We start from the raw sequence: 21,777 nt of genomic DNA on the forward strand, positions 1-21,777 counted from the left end.
CATTGTGCATCTTCCATCGACTTCGTTGAGATGAACAACCACTTAGCCCATTTGAGAAGACAAAAACATGATGTCTCTAGATAGTAGGTTCCAGCAACTCCGCTCGTGACCGAGATGCCGTCTGAATATCGCGTAGCCTATATATCGCTCTTGGATGGTTTTCTTGATCCAGGAAGCACAGCTGTGCTTAGCCCGAATGTTCCTATGCGCGGGATCTAGGATGAAATCTTGAAGAGAGGCTGCCACTCCCCAAATAGTCATGACGCGTCTCCATGTGGCATCGTCTTTGTCATTGCCTACATCTATAGTGGTCTTGATGTAGTCTAGCGCAAATCCACAAAGAAACCAGTCGGGAACGCTTGGTAAGTCCAAGTACATATCCACCCAGTCTTCCCAGATCTCTGCCGTCTTTTCCGCTGTGAAACCAAGGACGTAGATTGTGGCCTCCGAGACGGTCCGGTCTGGAATAGTAATAAATGCGTCAGCATTGGTCTCGAAACAATGACCATTATCACAGCTGTAGAACCCTAGGGCCGACACTTGTTGAACGAGCCGTTTGTGGAGCTGCCTATTGCCATACTCATCGACAGCGGAAGCAAGGCCCAGCCAAACTAGTATAGCTTCGTCGGTAGCTGATAGGACGGGTCTGCCGGAGAAGGGAGAAAGAACCATTTTATAGTTGCCGTTGAAAGGTGAAGTCGTGGATAGCAGTAAGTAGGTCGCTGATGGGACGCGATGTTGGAAGAGAGTAAGAAGAATTCGCATAACCAAGAGTTCAGAGACTCTTTATATAATGAATTTTCCTCCGCAAACTTTAACACTTTGCAAAGTAATATGGTGAAGGTTTTTGTGGATCAACAAACTCAGGGTGCCCATAAATGTGCGCTGAAATACGCTGTGTCTAAAGTTAAAGCGCGTGAGGATTAGAAAGCACCTGAGACATCGACCTAACATAAATCACAGTAACTAAGATGGGATCTCCGATAACATAGTCCTCCATTTCATTGATTTTCGTACACAATAGCTGTAAGGTCTTCCATATCCATGCATGAGCTGCACGTCTATAGTTGATGATATTGAAGATGGGAATGAGATTTGTCACCTGATGCGATTCTTCAAACTTAATGTGTGACTGGGTTATCATCAAGATGAAATCATGTTTGACTGTATGTATCAGAGTTTGAAATAATAAAAGTATATTTGACGGACGGCATTGGACCTTGAATCAAAGACTATTATTGTGCGGACACTACCTTCTAAAAGTAAGAACGACACAGGTATCGCAATAATGGAATAGAATCCCACTTTTACACGGTAAAGCTGGATCAAGAAGATGATGAACCTACAGAATGTCTCTTTTCTATTTATATTTACGTATAAAATATTGTTGCTGTTGGCACTTACCGACAAGTCATTGATCTTGATTTGCAAATATGACCGGATAATCTCCCTGAAGTAATGGACGTCTCCCGTCGCCGCGAACCCTCATATAAACAAGAAACAAAAAAAGAAGCACAGAAGATATACGTGGTAATTGTCAAGCTTCGTTAGTCCTTCCTCTTCTCAATCTTGGGCAGACCAACCCAAATACCTAGTAGAACTACCAGGATGGCAAGAATTATAGGTTGCAGAACCTGAACACCCTTGGCCTGCGCAATAGCGCCGACCGCGAAAGGCAGAATAGCTGCACCACTTCCTCCGAATGCAGCAGCAAATCCAATGGCACTTACGTGAAGATGTCGGGGCAGAAGCATCGTGACAGCCACGATTACGCAAGGAAACATAGGTCCTAAGAAAAACCCCTGCAGAGCAACAGCCACGGCTGATACGTGGAATTGGGGGACGAGCCAGAAGATGAGCTGCAGAGCCATAGTGATGGGAATGAAGATGAGGAGCGACAGCTTGACACCTATCTTTGGGATAACCATGCCTAGAATCATGCGTCCCATTGTGATGCCCAGCCAGAAGCCGACGGCTGTCATTCCTGCGTCAAAAGGGTCGGCGTTACGAACACGCAACATGAACTGTACGACCCAGCCACCCAAGGCGACCTCTACACCAACGTAGCCGAGGAGAAACAGAGCACAGAGCCAAACGACACGAGCGTGGGGTCTGACAAAAAGGGCAGACCGGGTACTTTGATTGCGGGTGCCCGTTGCATTAATAGTCTCTCGATACTTCTGAGCTGTCTTGGGCCAGAATGAGTATGTGAGGGTAGCAGTTTCGAGGACGGCCATGCCAAGCTGTAAAGGATCGATTAATATGTTTGACAAATCTTAGCGTTGAGAGTAACTTACAAGCACATAGTAAAAGTCATACCAGCCAAGGTTGGCTTGGGTAATCATGCTGGTCGCAATCAGAGGGCTTACAGTACCTCCAAGACCGTAGCTCGCGTGCATAAAACCCAATAGCTCGTTGGATCTAGCAAGGTTGCCTATATAAGAATTCCAAGCTGCAAGGCCAATCCCATTACCCAAACCAGCCAGGACATATGCCAAGACCAGGACAGGATAGGGTGGGTGCTGAGAGAGGATCAAGTATGTCAAGACGTGACATCCACCGCACATAAAGGCAATCCATCGGTGACCGATTCTCATGTGAAGATAATTGTTGGTCGCGGCAGAAACGATGAATCCAACGAACGGAGAGAGGAAAATGAGCGAGACAACGAGGTATGAAAGCTCGTAATATGTCTCCAGGTAAGGAATCAGAGCACCATAGGCTGCATCGTTGGCGCCAGAGACGAAAAGACTAAAGAAAACAGCAGCGACCCGAAAGGCATTACCAATTGGCTCGTTCCACTTCTCGACAACAACAGCAGCCCTTGATGGAATTGCTTCATCGTCCGTAGCATTGACTTGCTGATCTTGACCTTGATCTTGATCATCGTGGGATCCTCCTAGGCGTCGGCCAGCCGAAGACAAAACCGGATTAGGTTGTTTCGGCGCTGCATTAATTCCACGAGTGAAATCGAGACTCTGCAGCTCTACAGCTTGAGCGGGATAAGAAGAAGACGGCATTGTTGAATGAGATGGTGCCTGCAATAGAAGGAACTTTAATGGATTGGAGAGTGAAAAATTAGCTCAATTGCTCGTTGCATGAAAATTCCTTCTGACTCATCCTGTTTGTAGATAGAGAGGGTGGGGGATCGGCGCTAACTACTTATCTACCTACCTAATTAGGATCAAGAAGTGGCGAACAGGGGATCTACATCACTAAAATGCTTCAATAAATACATTATATCTACTCTACCAAGTAGTGCCGTTTAACTGAACCAAAGACGGCGTCTCTCTGGTAAAATTACCAGGTTGCTCCGTAAAACTGTGGCCTCCATCCATTGCAACTGGCACGTCATGTCCAGGTGTCATCAAGTTGAGGCACCACATGAGCAGAAAAAGGAACACAATGCGAATCTTGGGCTCTGTAATATCCGAGCAGCCTGGAATCATCTCTATCCAATTGGGCAAAAGTCTGGATATGGCAGTCTTTTCGCTCTCCGCGCTTTCATGCATTAGTAGATTGGCAATGTAGGTAGTCGACTCAGCTACCGCATGACTGATCCATAGGAAAATGGGCACAATTATGACCAAGGTTCTCCATCGGTCTCCCAAAAGTGTACCATCGCCAAAAAGACCATCCACGATGAGGATTCCTTGCGTGTCAGCTGCGAGGAGTAGGTGGAATTGAAGGGCATATGCTTCTAAAGAGCAGCGACCCAGCCAGGCCATAGCTCTAGAGTAATAATTCCTCGCGGCCCATGGAATATTCCGCACAGCAATGAAAGACAAGATCGGAATAGCAGAGACGTAAGGATGCCACTTCATGTATGAGCCTTCGGTGAAGCCCGAGGTGAATGACAGATAATGCAAGATTGAGAACAGACCTCCAAGAGCAAGACACACACGAAGACCCAAACGAACGAAAACATCTGCGTTCTTCATCTCGCGGTTGATGATAGCAGCCAGCATTCCGACGTACACGATGAAAATGTTTAATGTGACGCTGTGCTGCCATTCCTCAGCACTCCACTGTGTCTTGAAGATGGCCTGCAGGATGTAAAATGCCCAAACTGTGAATGGCGTGGCAAGGAACATGACTGAGACAAGAATGCAGGAGAAACATATCTTTACCAGCAAGAACTGCAAATCGGCATTATGTCTCCTGTAAAATGCCATGGTTGCGTATACGACTAGGAACCAGAAAGACAGGAGCGGTGACAAGTAGTAAAACACATAGTCTGTGTCCATGAAGTAAGTGAGTAAGCATGGTAGGATATTGAGTCGAAGAAGAGTGGCTGCAACGTGGTTGAAGGAGAAGTCTTTCTCCTTCATGAAGTTGAGGGTATGGCTATAACCAGTTTGAAAGATATAAGCGCCCACGCAAAGACAAGTAATGATGTGAATCGGACCCCCATGGGCTCCGGTCCAGTGGAATATGAGGATGAAAAGCTGCATCCATCCCTTCCATTCATCAATCTGGTCTGTCGACAGAAATGGCTCGTCCGCATCCGGCTTTGTCAAAGACACATCCAGAGAAGAGTCTGAACGCCGAATGGTAAAGATCAGAATGGCGACGCACGGTAAACCCAGAGCGATAAAGTCTCCCAACTGCCAAAGCTTACTTCCCTTGGCCATCATTTGTGTGCGATCTGCGTAGTAGCACATAAGTAGAGCCAAAACGAGACATCCTATTCGTATGTTGAACAGACTCCAGTGGGGTTCATCCTGCGGTCGGTCGGTGAAAAGGTCCAAGAGTTCACAGAAGATACAAATGGTCAAGTAAACCATGCCCAGCCCAACTAAAGCTATCTGTGTGAAGGACTTGATACCATAATCGGTACAGCAAGTACGTGAGTATGGGTAAGACCTCATCCTGTCCAGCTTCGCGTTGCACCGCATGTTGAAAAGGATATTAGCCCGCAACTGGGCGACGTGGAACTTGACATGAAAACCTGAGCGTAAGGGATCGCGCCAGATTTTATCCTGGCCCACGACCATACCTGGAACCGACCACACAAGAGGGATGCTCAGGTTACCTTCGTTGTCATGGAACCACTGCTGCATCTCAGCAACCTCGTCCGCCCTTCGGCCTCTATCTATCTTCTGATAAGGGTTGTCGCCTAGATATCGCGGTCCGGCTGGCGGGGCGTACAGAATCAGATTGCCGATGCCGTCATAAGGATCCATTGGGGCTGTGAAGGGGTCATGATCTGGGGTGTTTTCGCCAATGAACTTGTTGAGACTGACGACGTGATTTCTAAAGAGTTCATAGCGTGTATCCCAGGGATCAACCTTGTTCTTTCCCTGCGGATCAGTCTTGTTGCGCGTGGTGACAACGTGAGGTTGACTGAACCAAGCACCCGCCGCGATATATATTAGAGCGGGGCCTTCTTGTTCCTCAATGGTGGGAATGTAGTTCCTCTCGTACGCGTATTTCTCGATGTTCTGCACGAATAGTTCCTGGCCTGGAACATCATGGGCGGAGATCCACACGTTAGTAAGGCGTTCGATCTTCAGTCCGTGGTAGGTCAGATTGAATGATTTCATTTTCGGTAATCCCTTTACCAAGTCATCCTTCTTGAAATGCTTGCTATCAAGCTATGGTTACGTCAGTACCAATCGTGAGTGAGTAGCTATCACAAGAACTTACCATGTGGCCCATGGCACGTGCAACATGTTTTGATGTCGAGTCTCCTGAGACGACTATCCTCCTACCTTCCATACATCTTCGAATGTCTTCTGACTCGTATGGATTCAAAATGCATCCGTCAGGCTGCCACTGTAAAAAGGGGTCGCGATTTCCTTCTTCATCTCGTACAGGGTCTATCCATCGACCTGTGTTCTGAGCAGCACGGCATCTGTAGGGGTCATTCCCTGGATAATTTGTCTTGAGAGTAACAGCCGCCAGGAAAAGCGTTGCGAGGACTGTGGACAGAATTCTTGTCCAGTATCGATTCATCGTGAAGAACTCGATGGCAGGATGATAATAGTTAGTCACCGAGGGGTGATATATTGACAAGAAAAGATCACAGTGAGGAGGCTTTCGTATTTTCACAACGAATTGTACTTATCTCTGTTATCCGTGGCTAGTCCAGCTCATTCACAGCGCGCAGGTCAAAAGGGTTTCTGGTGGAATGGAGTTGGTCGTAAGGGAGGATTTAATATCTCCCTTGATGCCACGTATTGTCTATGGGGCACACGCTACGGTGAAGGACATTCTTTATTAGCTTGATGACCATCGCAAGATCTGATTTCCGAGACAATGTTCTCCCTGCAGTAGAGGCTTGTCACATCTGAGACAACTGATAGGCAAGCCGCTCGTAATCTATTCAAGCTTCTAGTGGTCCTGGAAGCTGGAGATGTGATCTCAAATTAAGAAGAAACAGCGACTAATGTTGAATTCAACACGCGGTGGATGTTCCAGCCTTGCCTATACTGTTGAACGGCATTCATTGTTGACTAGGCGCCATCCATTCCTGCAGATGCTTACTTGACTGTGACTCGACGACATTTCCATCGCTAGTTAAAGAGTAGCTGTGACAAGAATGAGATTGTATGAAGTCCAATTGACTGCATGGCAAGAATATTGTTCTTAGAACAATTCTAAGGAAGAACTGGGGAAATAAATAGTGCCACTAGGACCCATCCTAGGCAAGGCTCGTCTTCATCAATAGCCTGTCAGTTTCGGCGAACATTCTGAACCATTCTGAACCGTTTGTTTACCAGCCGGAAAACATGATAGGCTAGTCCAATATGAGCATGCTGATCATGCATAAGCGGAATGATATCCAGTCCAGGCTAAATCATTTGTCGGTGCTGGGTAAACCATGGTAGTATTCCAACAGCTTCATCCTTGTTAGTTTCCCCATCCCCCACACAATGCACCACTTTATTTCCCCGGACTTTGAAGGCTTGACCCAATGGAGCAATCAAAACGTCGACTCGTGATCTCTGGCAATGTAAAAATGAAAATATGGACAAGCAAACCTGGAATAAAAGGCCGGTGAAGCGCCGAGAACGGCATCAACTTTTGAGAGCCGAAAACTGTTTATATCGTATTTTTTTGTCATCGACTTCTCTCGTGTTTCAATAAGAGTGTCACTATACATTAATTGACTTTGCCATGCAGTCGATATCTCGCCTATTGCTGCTTGGCGCACTGGCTCTGCCCTCTGTCGCTGTAGACTCCACTGTTGATCTCGGATACAGCAAGTACAAGGGTAACGATCTTGGGAATGGCGTCTCGGAATGGCTTGGTGTGCGTTACGCTGCTGCGCCAGTCAAAGATCTGAGATGGACGCTGCCTCAAGATCCCAGCCACGTAAGAGCAGTACAGGATGCTGCCAAGGTACAACGTCTCCCTGAAATTAAATTGGAGGATATCGGCTGACATTAACAACAGCGCAAGCCTGTTTGCATCGGGACGAGCACTGACCCAAAGGCCATCGGTGATACCGATGCTGAAGATTGCCTTTTTCTCAACATCTGGGCCCCGACACACGCCTCAAGCAAAGACAAGCTTCCGGTTTACTTCTATATCCAAGGTGGCGGCTTCAACAACAATGCCAATCCCAACGTCAACGGAACAGGCCTCGTCAAAGCTGGTGATTTAGATGTGATTGTCGTCAGTATCCATTATCGCGTTGGCGTATATGGATTTCTTAACGATGGTGCCGACATCAAGCCTAACCTTGGTCTTCATGACCAGCGAAAGGCCCTCAAATGGGTCCAAAAGTATATCGCCAAGTTCGGAGGGAACCCAGACCACGTGGTCATCGGAGGCGACTCTGCTGGTGCTGCAAGCGTCAGCCTTCATTTGAGTGCGTATGGTGGTAAAGATGAAGGGCTCTTCCATGGCGCTGCAGCAGAATCCATCTCCTTTGGCACACTTTTGACTCCCAAGGAGTCAGCCTACCAATACGAAAATCTGGCTATTCGTCTTGGTTGTGCCGGCTCCAAGAAGGATGTTCTACGGTGCATTCGCTCAAAGTCACCCCAAGACATACAGAAAGTGAACAAGGCTATCCCATTTCAAGGGAGCTCTAAAGGTCCCCTTTACATGTGGACCGTTTCACTCGACAACGACTTAATCCCTGACTTGACATATAAGCTATTCGAGCAAGGAAAGTTCATCAAGGTCCCTCTCATCACAGGCGATGATACCAACGGTGGAACTCCATTTCCGCCACGGGATGCCGCTAGTCTCGCCGACAGTGACGAGTTCCTTAAAGCCCAGTTTCCCTTTTTGACATTGGAGCAGCTTGGAAAGATCAATGACCTCTACCCCAACAAGAACAACACCTGCCCCAATGCCGGATGTTATTGGCGACAGGCTAGCACTGCATATGGAGACATGCGATACATGTGCCCTGGTATCTACATCTCCAATGCCCTAACGAAGTACGGTGTTTCTCAATCTTGGAACTATCGATATAATGTCGAGGACCCTGATGAAATGGCGCAAGGTCTTGGTGTCCCCCACGTGGCTGAATTGAATGCCATCTTCGGACCTGGACTGGGTAACAATAATCCTCCAGCAAGTTACTTTCCAGGTGAAAAGAACGGGCCTGTTATCCCAGTTGTTCAGGGCTACTGGTCAAGTTTTATCCGATCTTTGGACCCCAACAAGTATCGTCATGAGGGGTCTGTCAAGTGGGAGACATGGACAGAGAAGGGAAAGGAGCGCATTCTGTTTGAGACTGGCGGTAGCACGAGGATGGAGAAGATAAGTAAAGAATTGCAGAAACAGTGCAAATATCTTTCTTCTATCGGCGCAGATATTCGTCAATGAGTAGTGGACTTGATTTTAGAAACAGCTGGAAAATTAATACAGAGAACAATTTACAATTATATTATTAGATCACTGAGCGTAGATCTGTCTCCATATCTCAACCATATGGTTGAACTTGTGTACTCGTGTCATTGTATGCGTTATCTAAAGTTGAGTACAAAGGTCTTCTAGGTTTTATAATAATCATTTCCCACGTCAAAATAAAAAGTGATTCACGGCCACTATACCTGGATCTTTGGAAGCTGTATGCTTTGCCAAACGAGACACACTCCGGCCATCAGGCAGTCTTGATACCATGACAGAGGGGCAGATATAGAGCTATTTAGATAACACACATCCAATGACGATATCCCGGACCAATAGGAAGTTGCTTCGGCTGAGAGTCTCTTCCTATATGTATGCAGTCATAACATTACTGTCTCCAAACCTCGGGTCTTATTGTCATTGTAGTATACATCATTCGCCCCTGTAGGTTAAGTCTGTTTGTATCTATCAAGTCCCTTAATTTAAAACCCCCATAGATACACCCCAAAAGAATGTTTTGCTTTGTGTTGTTTGTAATCTGTAGAGTTTTGCTTCGACGATCAACACACATTTGACTGAGGATCGTTCAAACAATTTATTTATTTTATACTAATACACCTTCGACTAAAACAGGTCGATGTACTTGAGCACTCGAAATATGAGTGGTGGGGAAAATGTGAGAAGCCATCCTGGTGTTTTTTAGAACATGGAACGCTTGTTACATTTTCCAAAGTCTTGAATAATCACCGACTTCAAGATACTATTCAGGTTAGACGGAAAATTTACAGAGGAGAGAACTAGACGAGGATGTATCATGTATAGATCACAATAGGGGAAATGCTTGTCCATCATCCTAGCGAGCGGCCAAGTGCTAATCACGTTCCAGCAATGCCATGGATGGAGGAAGGGGCACTTTCACGGTGAAAAAAGACAAGAGGTTTTGTTCACATGTACGATATTCGCTTTCACATGATTTTATCTTGGCGATCATCATCTGATCGGTTTGTCTTACCAAAACCCCGCTCCGTACAAGTATTTACTTGACCATATGAATATACAATGCTATCACAGTAGGTGAGGTGCTCGAAGACTTTCCTATATCGGACGTCTACATATCGGCAAGGATATCTACTAGTTTTGCCAAGTTCCTTGCCGCTAATGTAACGGCACACTACCACCTTCCGCTACCCCAGGAAATGTTTGTGGGGAACCCTGCTCTCGATTGATATAATTGTGACATGCTCTCAATAACAACTTCACGTGTGATGCAATTCAAAGTGATACGAAGTTACAAGCCTCGGCCGCTCGGGGTTCCCCTCGCCGGCCGGTCGCTGATTCTGGGCTCGACCTTAATCGTGAGACGATCTACAAGTCGTTATGCCACAAGAGGAAACACCATCCGTCTCGAGTGGCTGGAATACAGGACATGCAACGGAAAGGATCTTCCTAGACTTCATTGATCTTGATTGAGCGCCGCAGAAGTATGGACAGTGGTATTCACATGCTCTACACTGGCAAATTAAGGAGGGCAGGGAAACGCGACGGGAGTCGGGCTTCGTCTATAAATACCATGGCGTGGTCCCTTGAAGTTCGATAGAAACAACTCAACGATTCAACACAAACCTTTATACTGTACCAGCCTATCATTAAACATGCAATTCACTACCTCTTTCATCGTCGCCGCTTTCCTCGGCACTGCCTTCGCCATGCCACAGGCCGCGCCAACTGACTGTCCCGAGACGTCAGCCATTCCCACTTGCGGTGTAAGTGACACAACCATTACTCAAATGCATCATGGACTAATGGACTTCTGAAGGCTCCCTGTATCACCTCTGCTGCTTCTGCTGCCGGGTGTAGCGACATTGCCTGCCAGTGTGCTAGCTCTGAAGTGATTCAGGCTTCGGCTCTTGGATGTGTCGTCGGCAACTGTGGCATTCCATTGGCGCTATCCGTGCAAGCTGCCGCCGCTGCTGTCTGCACTGCTTGTGCTTAGATGTGGCATGTCATCTAGGGTATATAAATGGTAGCACATGCCTGAATACAAGCCATCTTAGTTACGCAAATTTAGTTAACCTTGAAGGGACATCTTTCTGTCGTAAGCTCGTAAGACAATGATTAATAATGTGGGCCAGATTCGCTTCGTCATGTAACCGTATATAAAATCTTTCTCTAAAATGTGACGCGAGTGAGGAAGGCCAATTCGCTTGTTGAGATAACGTTCACCCGTAGACGTCACCTCTGTAGAACATGTTACTAACATGCGTCACCAAAGCGAGACCTCGATCGGACCGTTCTATATCGTGCTACTATGGTATAAAGCCCAGTCCCGAAGTGGCACATGATCGGTTTTAGCCGACAGAAGAACCGACATCGTGCTTCACTAAGTCAAAGAACGGCACATGCTATTACGAAGTAAGATGTGCGGGAAGGTTTATATCAATCCATCATACGGTATCTGATTTCCAAGGACAGTCTTGACACCCATGAAACCTTTTCTTGTAAACAAATAAATACCACTATCCTTCCCCTGCGGTTTAATCAGAAGTAGTTCTTAGCTGCCCTTCATAACATCCATACAATTGGGGATCTATCAAAATGCAGGCCAAATCATTATTCATGTCGTCTGTCACTGTCGTCAGCAATACATTGGCGGCAACAATGACAAGCCCCCCTGATTGTACCCAGCTTTCTTCCATCCCACCTTGCGGCGTCAGTAGATTTACAAAACTGAACATCGGACTCATGCTAACGCTAGATAAGATCCCATGTCTCACTTCAGCAGCCTCTGCGGTCGGTTGTACAAACCTCGCTGACATACCCTGCCATTGCAAAAGCGCTGGAAATATCGAGATAGCAGCTATCTCGTGCTTGGCAGTCAATTGTAAAGAAAGCGACATCTCCAATCTGCGGGTAGCTACATCTGAGATATGCTCTTCTTGTGTTTAGTTGGTAGATCACATAGCGGGTCACTTGATAATAAAATTATTGCACTCAACTAATAAAAGACTGAGATTGTCGAATACTATGAGACACTCACTGTACTCGGAGTAACTTTTTAGATAGAAACCTTGGCATGTGCTGGTCTAATATGTGCTTTTGTTAGAGTTAGGGGATCTGCCAGTTAAAGGAATGGTCTACGTACCGTACACAAGTATGGACAACAGTCAACTCAGTGTAAGCATGTAGACCAAAACCGCTTCTAAGGCTAAGATTGATGAATAGCCATGGCTGCCCTCTTTTATTTATTGAAGTGGAACCTGAATCGGCATTTTTCATTACAAAATGTGATTGAGGGCGTACTGCAGCATCTCCTCTTATCCCATATGCACCAAGGCGAAAGAATCTGCAGTCCATGTTATGTTTGAGAGCTACAGAATTGGGGACCTGGCGATCATATCATTTGTTCAATATTTGTTCATATGTTTCATTCAGAGGTAGAAAGTAATGGTATCTATTAGTAGTCCGATTGTTCTATCTACACAACCTACAATCCAGTCTTCTTCAGGTCAATGACACTCAGGCTGACTTGGTTGGTAGAGCTTGGAGGCAACCATCCACCACCAATGATAAGGAGGAAGTTATCGTTCTCCTTGAAAGTCATAAGACTTCGAGTGTACGCATTGGGTTGAGGTGTAGCGAACTCAACCCAAGAGTTCTCAGCACCCAGGTTCTTGTTGACAAAGATCTGGCTCTGGCTTCCGGCGCTGACAATAATGCTTCCATTGGCACCACCAACTGAGCTCCACACAACGGTAGGTGAGCTGACAGGACGAGTGCCCTTGTTGGAAACGAGAGCAATGTCCTTGGCAGCAGCAAAGTTGAGGGGATCGGCGCTCAGGCGGTAGTGGACACGGCAGCCGTCGGTACCGCACGTCTCGTAGACAAAGATGTACTGACCATTAGGTAGGAGAGTAATTCCAGGCATACCAGGGCGGGCGTTGTAGTTGCTGTCAGCAACGTCGTTAACAAGAGTAGACCAGCTGACGAGGTCTGTGGTGGTTTGGTGAGATAGTTTCTGGCCATGCTTGGGGTCACGCTGGTCGGCGTAGTAACACACAAGCTTCTCCTTGTAAACCATCATGTGAGGCTCCCAGACAGGGGTGAGGCCATTGTTAGGTCGAGCCTCTCCTCCAGAAGCGATGGAGCTGGTAAAGGTCCAGGTCTTTCCGCCATTGGTGCTAGCATAAACATCGATCTTGGTTTTGCTCAAGTCGGTAGGGATACTGTTTCCAGTGGCTAGGATAGTACCCTTGGGCCACTTTCCAATAGCCCGAGGTAGCTCATAGAGATCAGGCTGGTATCGCAATCCCCAGTTGTTAACAGTGTCTTGAACCTTTCCGATCTGGGTCCACTTTACACCGCCATCAGTGGATCGGTAGATGGGAAAGTAAACCAGAGGTGGCTCAGGTGAATAGTTCTCCCAGGTGGAGAGAAGAGAGCCATCGGAGAGCTGGATGGCACGAGCGTAGAGTACACGGGGGTCGGTCCATCCGGCATTAGAGGGAGGAGAGAATATGACGTTGTTGGAGAAGGTTGAAGTAGGAACGGCACGCTTGACTTGAGAAGGGGGTTCCTGAAGGCCAGAGTTGGCGGTGGGAGCAGCCAGAACGGTAGAGAGGCCCAAAAGTCCTCCCCAGAGAAGGGATTGGAAACGCATGATTGCTACGAGATGCAGATGACAGGCACAATATTAGCTGGCTCAACTTGACGATCTCTGCGTCTTTTATAGTAACTATATTTATTATTGTAGCCTCGGTACTATTTGTCCAAGAAACCAACTCGTGATGCTATCAGACAGGTTCGGAATATCTACCGACGTCCTCATAGATGCTTAATTGTAGCGTCGGCATATGAATGGTGCGGCAGGAGTTTTCATGGTGTCATGACCTCTCTCTTTCAGGAAGACAAGCCCGTTGCCTGGCCTTTCACCCCTGAATCCTTGCTTTGTTTGCGGGGTCCCCGCGTAAAGGTCTTGTGCGGGGGAAAATAGAAGACTTGATAAATTTTCTTGATTGGGTAGCCGGAGAGAGTTTCCCCATATGGAGGTTAGGCCATGATCTGGGTTCAGGGGATGTACGAGCTGGTAGAAGATCTATTTCCTGTTTGTGATGTAGCTTAAAGTATGCGAATGTCTTGGACTCATGCAAGTGAAAGCCTCTCGCCTGAATTGACAGTTGCGATTGGATGACCACAGTCCTTTGTTATTGTAGTTGGAGAAAGAAGCACGCGCGCCAATCACAGGTTTCTTGTCACTGTCTCAACCAGAATAAACGTTAAAAATAGTGGTTTACCATCGTCGCCATGTGATGTTGTCCCCTAGCAAGAATATACTTGGAATACTGGTATCGCTTTCCCAGTTCTTGCTTATTTCATCTTAGCTTATGACTGTAGGGTGGAGGAGAATTTGTAATAACTACCGCTCGTGATAGATAGGTTACTTATGACGAAGGCCACGCTCTTTCGAAGGTGAAAAAAGAAAGATGGACAGGCTTGTCAACCAGAGGCGCAGTGCAAAAAGAGCGGATAACAGTGGAATCAAACCACCTAATTTGGACGAACAGGGAATCGAACCCTGGACCACTCCCAATGACGATTCCAGAGGAAACATGCTAAGGGAGTATTATACCACTAAACCATTCGCCCGCAGCGAGTTATTAATAGATAAAACCTTGATCCTTTTCTAGCTACTATATTAGCAGAACGTTAATTACTTGTCTATTATCTCTATCTTTACAAATAATAGTATTAATAAATTATAAGATTAATCTTAAAAGATCTATATATATAAAGATACAATATTTTAAATTTCTAAAAAGGATAGGAAGAGTATTCTCTGCTTTGAGGTTAATATCTATAATAGTAATTGCAGGAGTTAATCCTTAATACTTTATAACCTACTGAATTTACTAACAGATACTTATAATAGATGCGCAATTTCCTTTCTGCGTCTTTGAAAAGTCTCTTAAATAAGGCAAATACATACCTCAAGAATATTCTCAGATTATTTCTATTTATTCCTTGTATATGATTAACTTTGTTGTTGTTCTCGATGCTGTTTTCACGAACTATCGTCAAGCCATAGGGTAAGCCATCTCCCTGTTTTATGCATGCACCAGCCAGTTAGCCAACTGATCTCTTCACGATAGATCGTTCTTCTATCAGGAATCATTCTAGACTGATCTTTTACACAAATCAGTTCACAAATGCTACTAACTCGCAAAATATCAAGGTAAACAATCCTAGTCATTGACAGAACTTATCTACCGGCACTTCCGTGTGTTGGCAAAACACCTATTTTGCCTGGTCTGTATTTTATAAAATGCCCACGACGATGACTCCTCCCTCCTCTATGACTAGCGTAGCTGAGCGCGGCGTCTCGCCCCCAGCGCAATTGACACCATAAAGTCTAACAATGGAAGTCTGGGGTTGTCCTGAGATCACACTTACATAGCCCCTGTGGCCTATGGAACAACCTAAAGACTAATTCTTAATTGAATGATCATCGTTGGAAAAGCCACGCGGAAAGGCCGCCCCTCGACTCAAGCTTGAGTTCTTGGGAGTGGGATATCTGAGCCGCTGGTGCATCCACACGAGTGGCCTCTGCAATATAGCTTTGCCGGATAGTGGATTATAACCGCCATTCCACCTATCTGCCACGTGCCTCACAAACTAGCTCATCGAACTATCTTGTTAGAGGATAATCAATTTGCTTGGATTGGCTCTTTGCTGTCGTGGAGAACTTCTCAAAGTGATGGAGACCCGATCGAGTGGAAGAGATTTGTGATAAGACATTATGTTCAGAACGAACCGAGTCAGAGGTTATGGGGCCACTGGCTTGACCGCTAACTCAATCATTACTCTTGAGCAGTGCTAGGGTAATAGTGGACCAATCCTACATGTTATTCCTTCTGTATTATTATTTATCTCATGGGAATTGCCGTTGTGGTGATGTATAACATTCAGTATCAAGCTGCGTTTACCGAGGTAATCACGTAACTCCAACAAGCCCGCGAACCCGTCGACGTTTCTTAGCAAGGGCTGACCCCTGAAGGAGAAGATAGACAACAAAATGCTACGGTCTAGTATCCGTACCCATGTGCCAATCCCTAGTCAACAAGCAGATGAAGCCCGCAAAAAGGAGACTAAGCACATAGAACGGGTCCTTTTAGTACAATCCCTCAGTCATGGCCTCGAGCACGAAAACGTGTCGGCCACGTGGAATTTCAGAACTAAGAAGAATGGCTGGGCCTAGAGGTTTCGGAAGAGCGGAACATGGGGCTGGAAGAGTTCACGAGTCAGTTACGAGAAGCCGGTTTGGGTACGGCTGGTTTCGTTGCCGGTTTTCCCTGTATTGATGGTCTTCTTTTTTATTCTTCATAGAAACGGATACGAAGCGTTACGTTACACAATAATCAGTCGACTTCGGGATTTGTTTTTAGTACCGACTCGCGGAGCCGCGATAGTGAAGCCCTTGTAATATGTCTATGAACTGATAGACCCACAGGTAACGCGAGATTGCGTTTCCTTTTGGAGAACAACTGGAAATCAGGAATTCACATTCTTTCAGCGCTTACATCGTTGAAAACAATAGCAAGAGAATTTATGGAACTGGATATAGTATTGAGTTTAATGTAGTCGCTGTTCAACACCAATGGTAGTCTGGTCAGATATCCTGGATATGGCTCATTCAATTGAATGATCATCATAAAGCTAAAACGCATGTCCCAGGGTTCCACGTGGGATGATTCTTCTGCTCAAACTATCGGCTTCATTTCAGCCTGAGCACAGATCAAAATACGAACATTTGGTAACGGGATCAGCATCTCATCTCCCACGCGAGAGTGACGTCGGGCTTTTGTCAAGCATAATACAGAGTATCTCAAGTCATGCTATTTTAGCAGGCGACGGACGATTTTAGCTTGCGACCGGTGCAAAAATAGTACCACAAAGTCCCTGCGGAAACCCGTATCCAAGGGTCAGTAGCGCCAACACGACCCAATTGATGAACATCTGGGGCGGGTAGCGAAGGATCGCCACGTTGAAGCAGATGAAATTTGATCAATTGAGACTAAAAGTTAGTATTGGAGGAGAGGAGAACAGATGTAAGCGAAGTAGATGGTGCGGCCTAGGGCGATACATAGGTAAGTGCTGGTTGGAACTAGCCAAGTGTTTACAGTGGGCTCGGTAAAAACTCAGTAAACAAAGGGTGGTTGGGGTTGAGAAGAAAAGATGACATGTAACGGTACTAGAAGACAATTAGCGATACATGACAAGTGAAACAGAAAAAAATCAACACTTCGACGGTTAACGTTCCACCTCGGTAATCCAAAACACAGTACGGAACGTGAGCATGCATGATAATCTACAAGTCGGGTCAAGGGAAGATCTCGGTGATCTCCGCGAGTAAAGGCAGATGGACGGACAGATTGACGAATAAACATGGAGTGGAAACCCTGACATTTAATTTGCGTTATCTTGTTCCAGCGTGGTGTAGCGCAGCTTTGAGCCTCAAGCCACACGCTTTTTGGCTGAGTTAGGTTCTAATTCTTTACTCCGTATGGATGGGAAGAGGTTTTTATGGCCAAGGATGTGCTAATACAGGTAGTGTCTCAGCCGGCGGCTCCTACATAATTAGCGCCACAACGCTAATAACAATAACCCGTGGAAATTCGGCATCGTGGAGTTCCTCCGTCAGCGGAACCGCAAGTGGTAAATTGCAGAGATGAAAAGTGGGTGAGCGGAAGCAGACAACATGCTGATCTGCAGTCCCTCGATCAATCGCCAACAATGCCATGTCCAACTTCTTTTCACATCCTGTATCTGTACAACAGCGCCATACAAAACATTCGGTTGTTGTGTACCTGGGTAAGCCAAGGGCATGTGTTTGCTTTTCTTGGGCAGAGCTGATAAAGCCCAACCTCAGGATGCACAGCTTTTGTTCTGGAAAACATTTGCCACAATGCTGGAGGTTTTCAAGGACAAGGGCCTTAGTTTTAGGCGGCAGCAAAACGGTAATTGGCTGAGATTTATGACCCGAGGCTCCAGCATAATAATGCTAAACTAGAGATGACCTAGACGTAAACCTTGTTGCTTCAATGGGGTCAGAGAGTCCGTAGAAAGGGGAAGCCGGTTCACAATGGTTCCCGGTGGGAATAAACAAATGTTATGCACACCATGGGCTGAACCATCAGGGCAGAGCCAGTAGCCAGGTTCCTTCTCCTTCCCTGCTTATGCTATTTGTCAGTGCGGACGGATCAATGGACAAGGGCATAGTATCGTGACATCCTCCCGGGCCAATTTACCATGTCGCAACACGTGGATATCGCCGAGCTAATCTTTATCAAGATCTAGTCAGTCGCGTGGTCTTGCGGCTTGCCATGTGGTTCTCCGCTTTTGCCATCTCGAAGAGGTAGTGAAGGACGTTCGCACGAGTAATGTATGGCCCCTTTCCCATCTATATTATCTCCCGGCTCCGCACCCTACAATTAGGTTGTGTCTACTGACTAACTTGACTGTGCTGTGTGGCAATCTGCTTTTTTTCCTTAATTCGAAAGTAATGCTCGATACAACAGGTTTTTCATTGGATAGGCGGGCTTCTATGCACAAATCCAACATGTCGAAAGGAACCATCACACAATCGTCGTCACGTTTGCTTTGCGCCAACAATGACGACCGACCACAGTCCAAGGTTGGTGATCCCTTGTCCGGGTTATAACCGGACGAGTTCTACTCATCCCGACCAAACTCGCTGACACTTCGTAGGACCTCCAGGACTTGTTCTCAGCCCTCCTCGCCAGTCTATCACCTCTCGTCCCTCACCGTGTCCGCTTCGTCAAGATCGAGCACACCTTCCTGGCAGAAGATGCTATCCACAACCTCGGTAATCTCAAACTGACTCAGTCAAATCGAATGCCCGATCCCAACAACCCCTTGGGTACCGTCGTATCCACTTCCACCACAACCTTTTCTATGAATCAGACCACAGCCCGAAACTTGTGCCAACAATTCGTCGATGCCCGCTACATCGAGGCCGGAGATGGAAAGCCTGATCAGTTGTTCAAGCTGGGAGGAGTGTGGAGGCCGACATCAAAGGGTATCACTATCTTTGACTGGTTCTGCCAATCCAATGGACTGTACCAGGAGCAGATGGGCGAACTGCACTGTCTTATCACTGGACCACTCTTATACCTGGAGCGTGATACCAAGACCGATACTTGCCACGTCGATCGGGCAACGACTGAAGTTGTTTTCTGTCGAATGATTGGCGTTGACGGTCGGGGAAAGAAGGGTCAACTATCAGAAGGCGCTGTAGGCATCAGAATGCAGCCCGAACGCAAGATAAACGGCCGCACATACCAAGATACATTCACCGGCTCATCGGTAGCGGAGTGGCTACGAGACAACACAACATGTGTCGATCTACGAGAAGCCGTCAACATGGCAACCCACTTTGTCCACTACAACCTCATCGAATCAGTAAACGCCGATTTGGCGTACATGAACCAGTTCGCCGCCTGCAAGCTCTTCCAACCCACACCTGTCGCCATTTACCAACTCTCTGAGCGTGGTCAGGACCTCGTCGAAACCAGCTCATCCAGTCGCGGCTCATCACAAGGCAAGACCGACTCCTCATCAGCAAAGGGTGCTATCAATGAGAGCAACCGACACAAGCTCGAGAAGATCCTGCTTGACCCCACACTGCGTCTACTGTTCCGCGAGAACCTCCGCGAGACATACTGTGAGGAGGGTCTTGCCTTTTACGAGCAAGTCGACGTGATTATCCGTGATGCCAAGGCTATGCTTGAGAACGACAAGAAGGAAGCCGAGATGAACGAGCTACTATCAACAGCTCACGTCATCTTCAACACCTTCCTCGCCCCCGGTTCACCACGAGAAGTCAACGTGAACCACAAGATCCGGTCAAGCCTTATGCAGCGCATGACACAGGCGCAAGCCCTCGATGCGACAGTGGCAGACACCTTGAAGGAGGTGATATCTTTACTCGAGACCGCCCATGATGCGGTCTTTAAGCTAATGGCTACCGTGAGTTCTTCCAATTCTAATAATGTATTGAAATGATCTTGGACTAACCTTATAACTAGGATTCTGTACCCAAGTTTCTCAACAACCCCGCAGCTGAAAGCCGACTGGTGCAGGCCGGTGTGCGATAATGCGATAATACATATCACGATGTATTGGAGAAGTTTCCTAGTATTTTGTCAAGCAAGCGAGCATGGCATGTTGTGTTGTGAATAACAGTGCAGCGCAACATGCCACCCACATTACATTATCTTAATGTTTTCAATATTTTCTTTTGTCTTAAAAGTGGTGGATGCTTGGAATAGAAAGCAGTATAAGTATAGATTAGACGGGACAGTTGGATCATAGACCGTCTGGTTACCCAAGACAATGGGTAACAAACAAGCGAGGAGACACTCGTGAGCACGAGTCTTGGAGACTTTCCAGTGGATGATAAACAATTACAACTTAGGAAATGGCTCTGATGCCACTAATAAAAATGCAAAAACTCTTTTAAATCTTGGCTTCATTTAATCACACCACGCATCTGGAATACATGAAAGAGACAACTACTGATTTGAAAGACACCGTTCTTTTACTAATTAGTGAACAGTAGTTTGGCCCACCTCCGAGTCCTCGCGGGCTTGCTGTTCCTCATATGGCCAGTAGTCACCGACACCCTCATCCCAAAGATCTTGACGTCGATAGTCCCCGCAACAATGCATTCATACCCGTCCCAATTCATCTGTCTACAGTTGACTGGAATGCCTTTTGAGTGGCTATTTTCATACCACTAGGCATTTTGTTCTGCGAGATCGGCAATGTACGTATCGCGCCAGTAGTATTTATATTCTAGCCTAGGCAGATCAAACGCCCAGTCCGAAGCTCCCCCCTCACCATTTTCAAGACGTATGTCATCGATTGACACCTTGACCAAAGCCCCGTTGCCAAAGTCTGTGCCACAGAATACCGAGACAACGAGAGGAGACACAGCAACCCAAGAGTACATGGGTCCTGTAACACGCTTATAGCGCAATTGTTCGTAAAGTAGCTGGTGCGGACCTTGGACCCTTTTGACGAATATGGGATATACCATAACCATGTCTCTCAACGTAATGGAGATGTAACAAGGGTATTTTTCTGAAACGTATTTGAGGTCGACAAAGCGGTAATGGAATGTGACAAAATAGACCTGATGAGCTTTGAGGCTTTTAAGATGTACAGAGTAGACCTCGGGTGGTTCTATTCCATCCTTAATTGTGAATAGGCTATAGTTGTGTCAGCAAGATCGATGTGTAGGCTCTTATCACTCTGCACCTACAGTGAGTTCTTTCCTTTACGAGAAAGGGAGACGTTTCTTACGACTTGGACGCCTTTCCCGACTATCTTCCAAGGTTTTCACATATTTAGCTCGAAGCCTGGGTTGGGGATGAATACCTTAGGACCCCTTAGTGTGCCATTCTGTTCCATTTCGAGCTTCTCTGGCGATGGGGGCCCCCATTTCGGTTTCCACTCCCTATCTATCGGCCAGCCTATGAACGTCCAATACCTGATGTTTTTGAGAACGTCGTCAAGAAATTCTGAAGAGACAACTGCTGTCAACAGTACGCAAGCCACGTGGAAGGGTCTCATGGCGGTAGCGGCCAATGGCGAGAATTCTAAAGGGTTGTTGATGAGCTGGGGAAGAATCTGTCTCAAACCGGCTTCTGTTACCTGGAATGACAGTTGCCGGCCGAACGTCTGTTGAAGGGTCAATGATCCGAATCAACTTTGGCAATGGTGAAACATGCGCAGATGAGAATAGTGCGGGGCGTGGACAGGTGATATTAAACGATGAAAGGGACAGAAAAGACTGGGGGTTGGGGCGATAATTGAACCGTATCATAATAGGTTGAAAGAGAGTGCACTGCTGGACAAATGCTGACCTTAAGAAACGCCAACAAT

General features: G+C 46.6%; 8 protein-coding genes across 8 annotated transcripts; 3 read left to right on the forward strand and 5 right to left on the reverse strand.

Moving 5' to 3' along the window:
* Nucleotides 1–76: 76 nt before the first annotated feature.
* FSST1_008059 (uncharacterized protein) lies at nucleotides 77–672 on the reverse strand (the record flags this gene model as incomplete). The annotated part of the gene is made up of 2 exons (XM_083224905.1): nucleotides 77–121; nucleotides 301–672. The coding sequence occupies 2 exons, from the start codon at nucleotides 670–672 to the stop codon at nucleotides 77–79; spliced, it is 417 nt and encodes a 138-aa protein (XP_083084020.1).
* An 875-nt stretch (nucleotides 673–1,547) lies between these two features.
* FSST1_008060 (uncharacterized protein) lies at nucleotides 1,548–3,020 on the reverse strand (the record flags this gene model as incomplete). The annotated part of the gene is made up of 2 exons (XM_083224906.1): nucleotides 1,548–2,243; nucleotides 2,298–3,020. The coding sequence occupies 2 exons, from the start codon at nucleotides 3,018–3,020 to the stop codon at nucleotides 1,548–1,550; spliced, it is 1,419 nt and encodes a 472-aa protein (XP_083084021.1).
* Nucleotides 3,021–3,248: 228 nt separating this feature from the next.
* On the reverse strand, nucleotides 3,249–5,958 carry FSST1_008061 (uncharacterized protein; the record flags this gene model as incomplete). Its single annotated transcript, XM_083224907.1, has 2 exons — nucleotides 3,249–5,597; nucleotides 5,650–5,958. The coding sequence occupies 2 exons, from the start codon at nucleotides 5,956–5,958 to the stop codon at nucleotides 3,249–3,251; spliced, it is 2,658 nt and encodes an 885-aa protein (XP_083084022.1).
* Nucleotides 5,959–7,122: 1,164 nt separating this feature from the next.
* On the forward strand, nucleotides 7,123–8,790 carry FSST1_008062 (Alpha/Beta hydrolase protein; the record flags this gene model as incomplete). The annotated part of the gene is made up of 2 exons (XM_083224908.1): nucleotides 7,123–7,347; nucleotides 7,402–8,790. The coding sequence occupies 2 exons, from the start codon at nucleotides 7,123–7,125 to the stop codon at nucleotides 8,788–8,790; spliced, it is 1,614 nt and encodes a 537-aa protein (XP_083084023.1).
* A 1,676-nt stretch (nucleotides 8,791–10,466) lies between these two features.
* FSST1_008063 (uncharacterized protein) lies at nucleotides 10,467–10,807 on the forward strand (the record flags this gene model as incomplete). The annotated part of the gene is made up of 2 exons (XM_083224910.1): nucleotides 10,467–10,577; nucleotides 10,631–10,807. 2 exons carry the CDS (start codon nucleotides 10,467–10,469, stop codon nucleotides 10,805–10,807), a joined length of 288 nt encoding a protein of 95 aa, XP_083084024.1.
* A 1,491-nt stretch (nucleotides 10,808–12,298) lies between these two features.
* On the reverse strand, nucleotides 12,299–13,471 carry FSST1_008064 (sialidase family protein; the record flags this gene model as incomplete). Its single annotated transcript, XM_083224911.1, has 1 exon — nucleotides 12,299–13,471. The coding sequence occupies one exon, from the start codon at nucleotides 13,469–13,471 to the stop codon at nucleotides 12,299–12,301; it is 1,173 nt and encodes a 390-aa protein (XP_083084025.1).
* Nucleotides 13,472–18,427: 4,956 nt separating this feature from the next.
* On the forward strand, nucleotides 18,428–19,985 carry FSST1_008065 (regulator of G protein signaling domain-containing protein; the record flags this gene model as incomplete). The annotated part of the gene is made up of 3 exons (XM_083224912.1): nucleotides 18,428–18,502; nucleotides 18,577–19,857; nucleotides 19,917–19,985. The coding sequence occupies 3 exons, from the start codon at nucleotides 18,428–18,430 to the stop codon at nucleotides 19,983–19,985; spliced, it is 1,425 nt and encodes a 474-aa protein (XP_083084026.1).
* A 641-nt stretch (nucleotides 19,986–20,626) lies between these two features.
* On the reverse strand, nucleotides 20,627–20,842 carry FSST1_008066 (uncharacterized protein; the record flags this gene model as incomplete). The annotated part of the gene is made up of 1 exon (XM_083224913.1): nucleotides 20,627–20,842. The coding sequence occupies one exon, from the start codon at nucleotides 20,840–20,842 to the stop codon at nucleotides 20,627–20,629; it is 216 nt and encodes a 71-aa protein (XP_083084027.1).
* Nucleotides 20,843–21,777: the final 935 nt, after the last annotated feature.

Source organism: Fusarium sambucinum, chromosome II, assembly GCF_050947815.1.
Source record: "Fusarium sambucinum isolate potato_lamoka chromosome II, whole genome shotgun sequence".
NCBI classification, from domain to species: domain Eukaryota; kingdom Fungi; phylum Ascomycota; class Sordariomycetes; order Hypocreales; family Nectriaceae; genus Fusarium; species Fusarium sambucinum.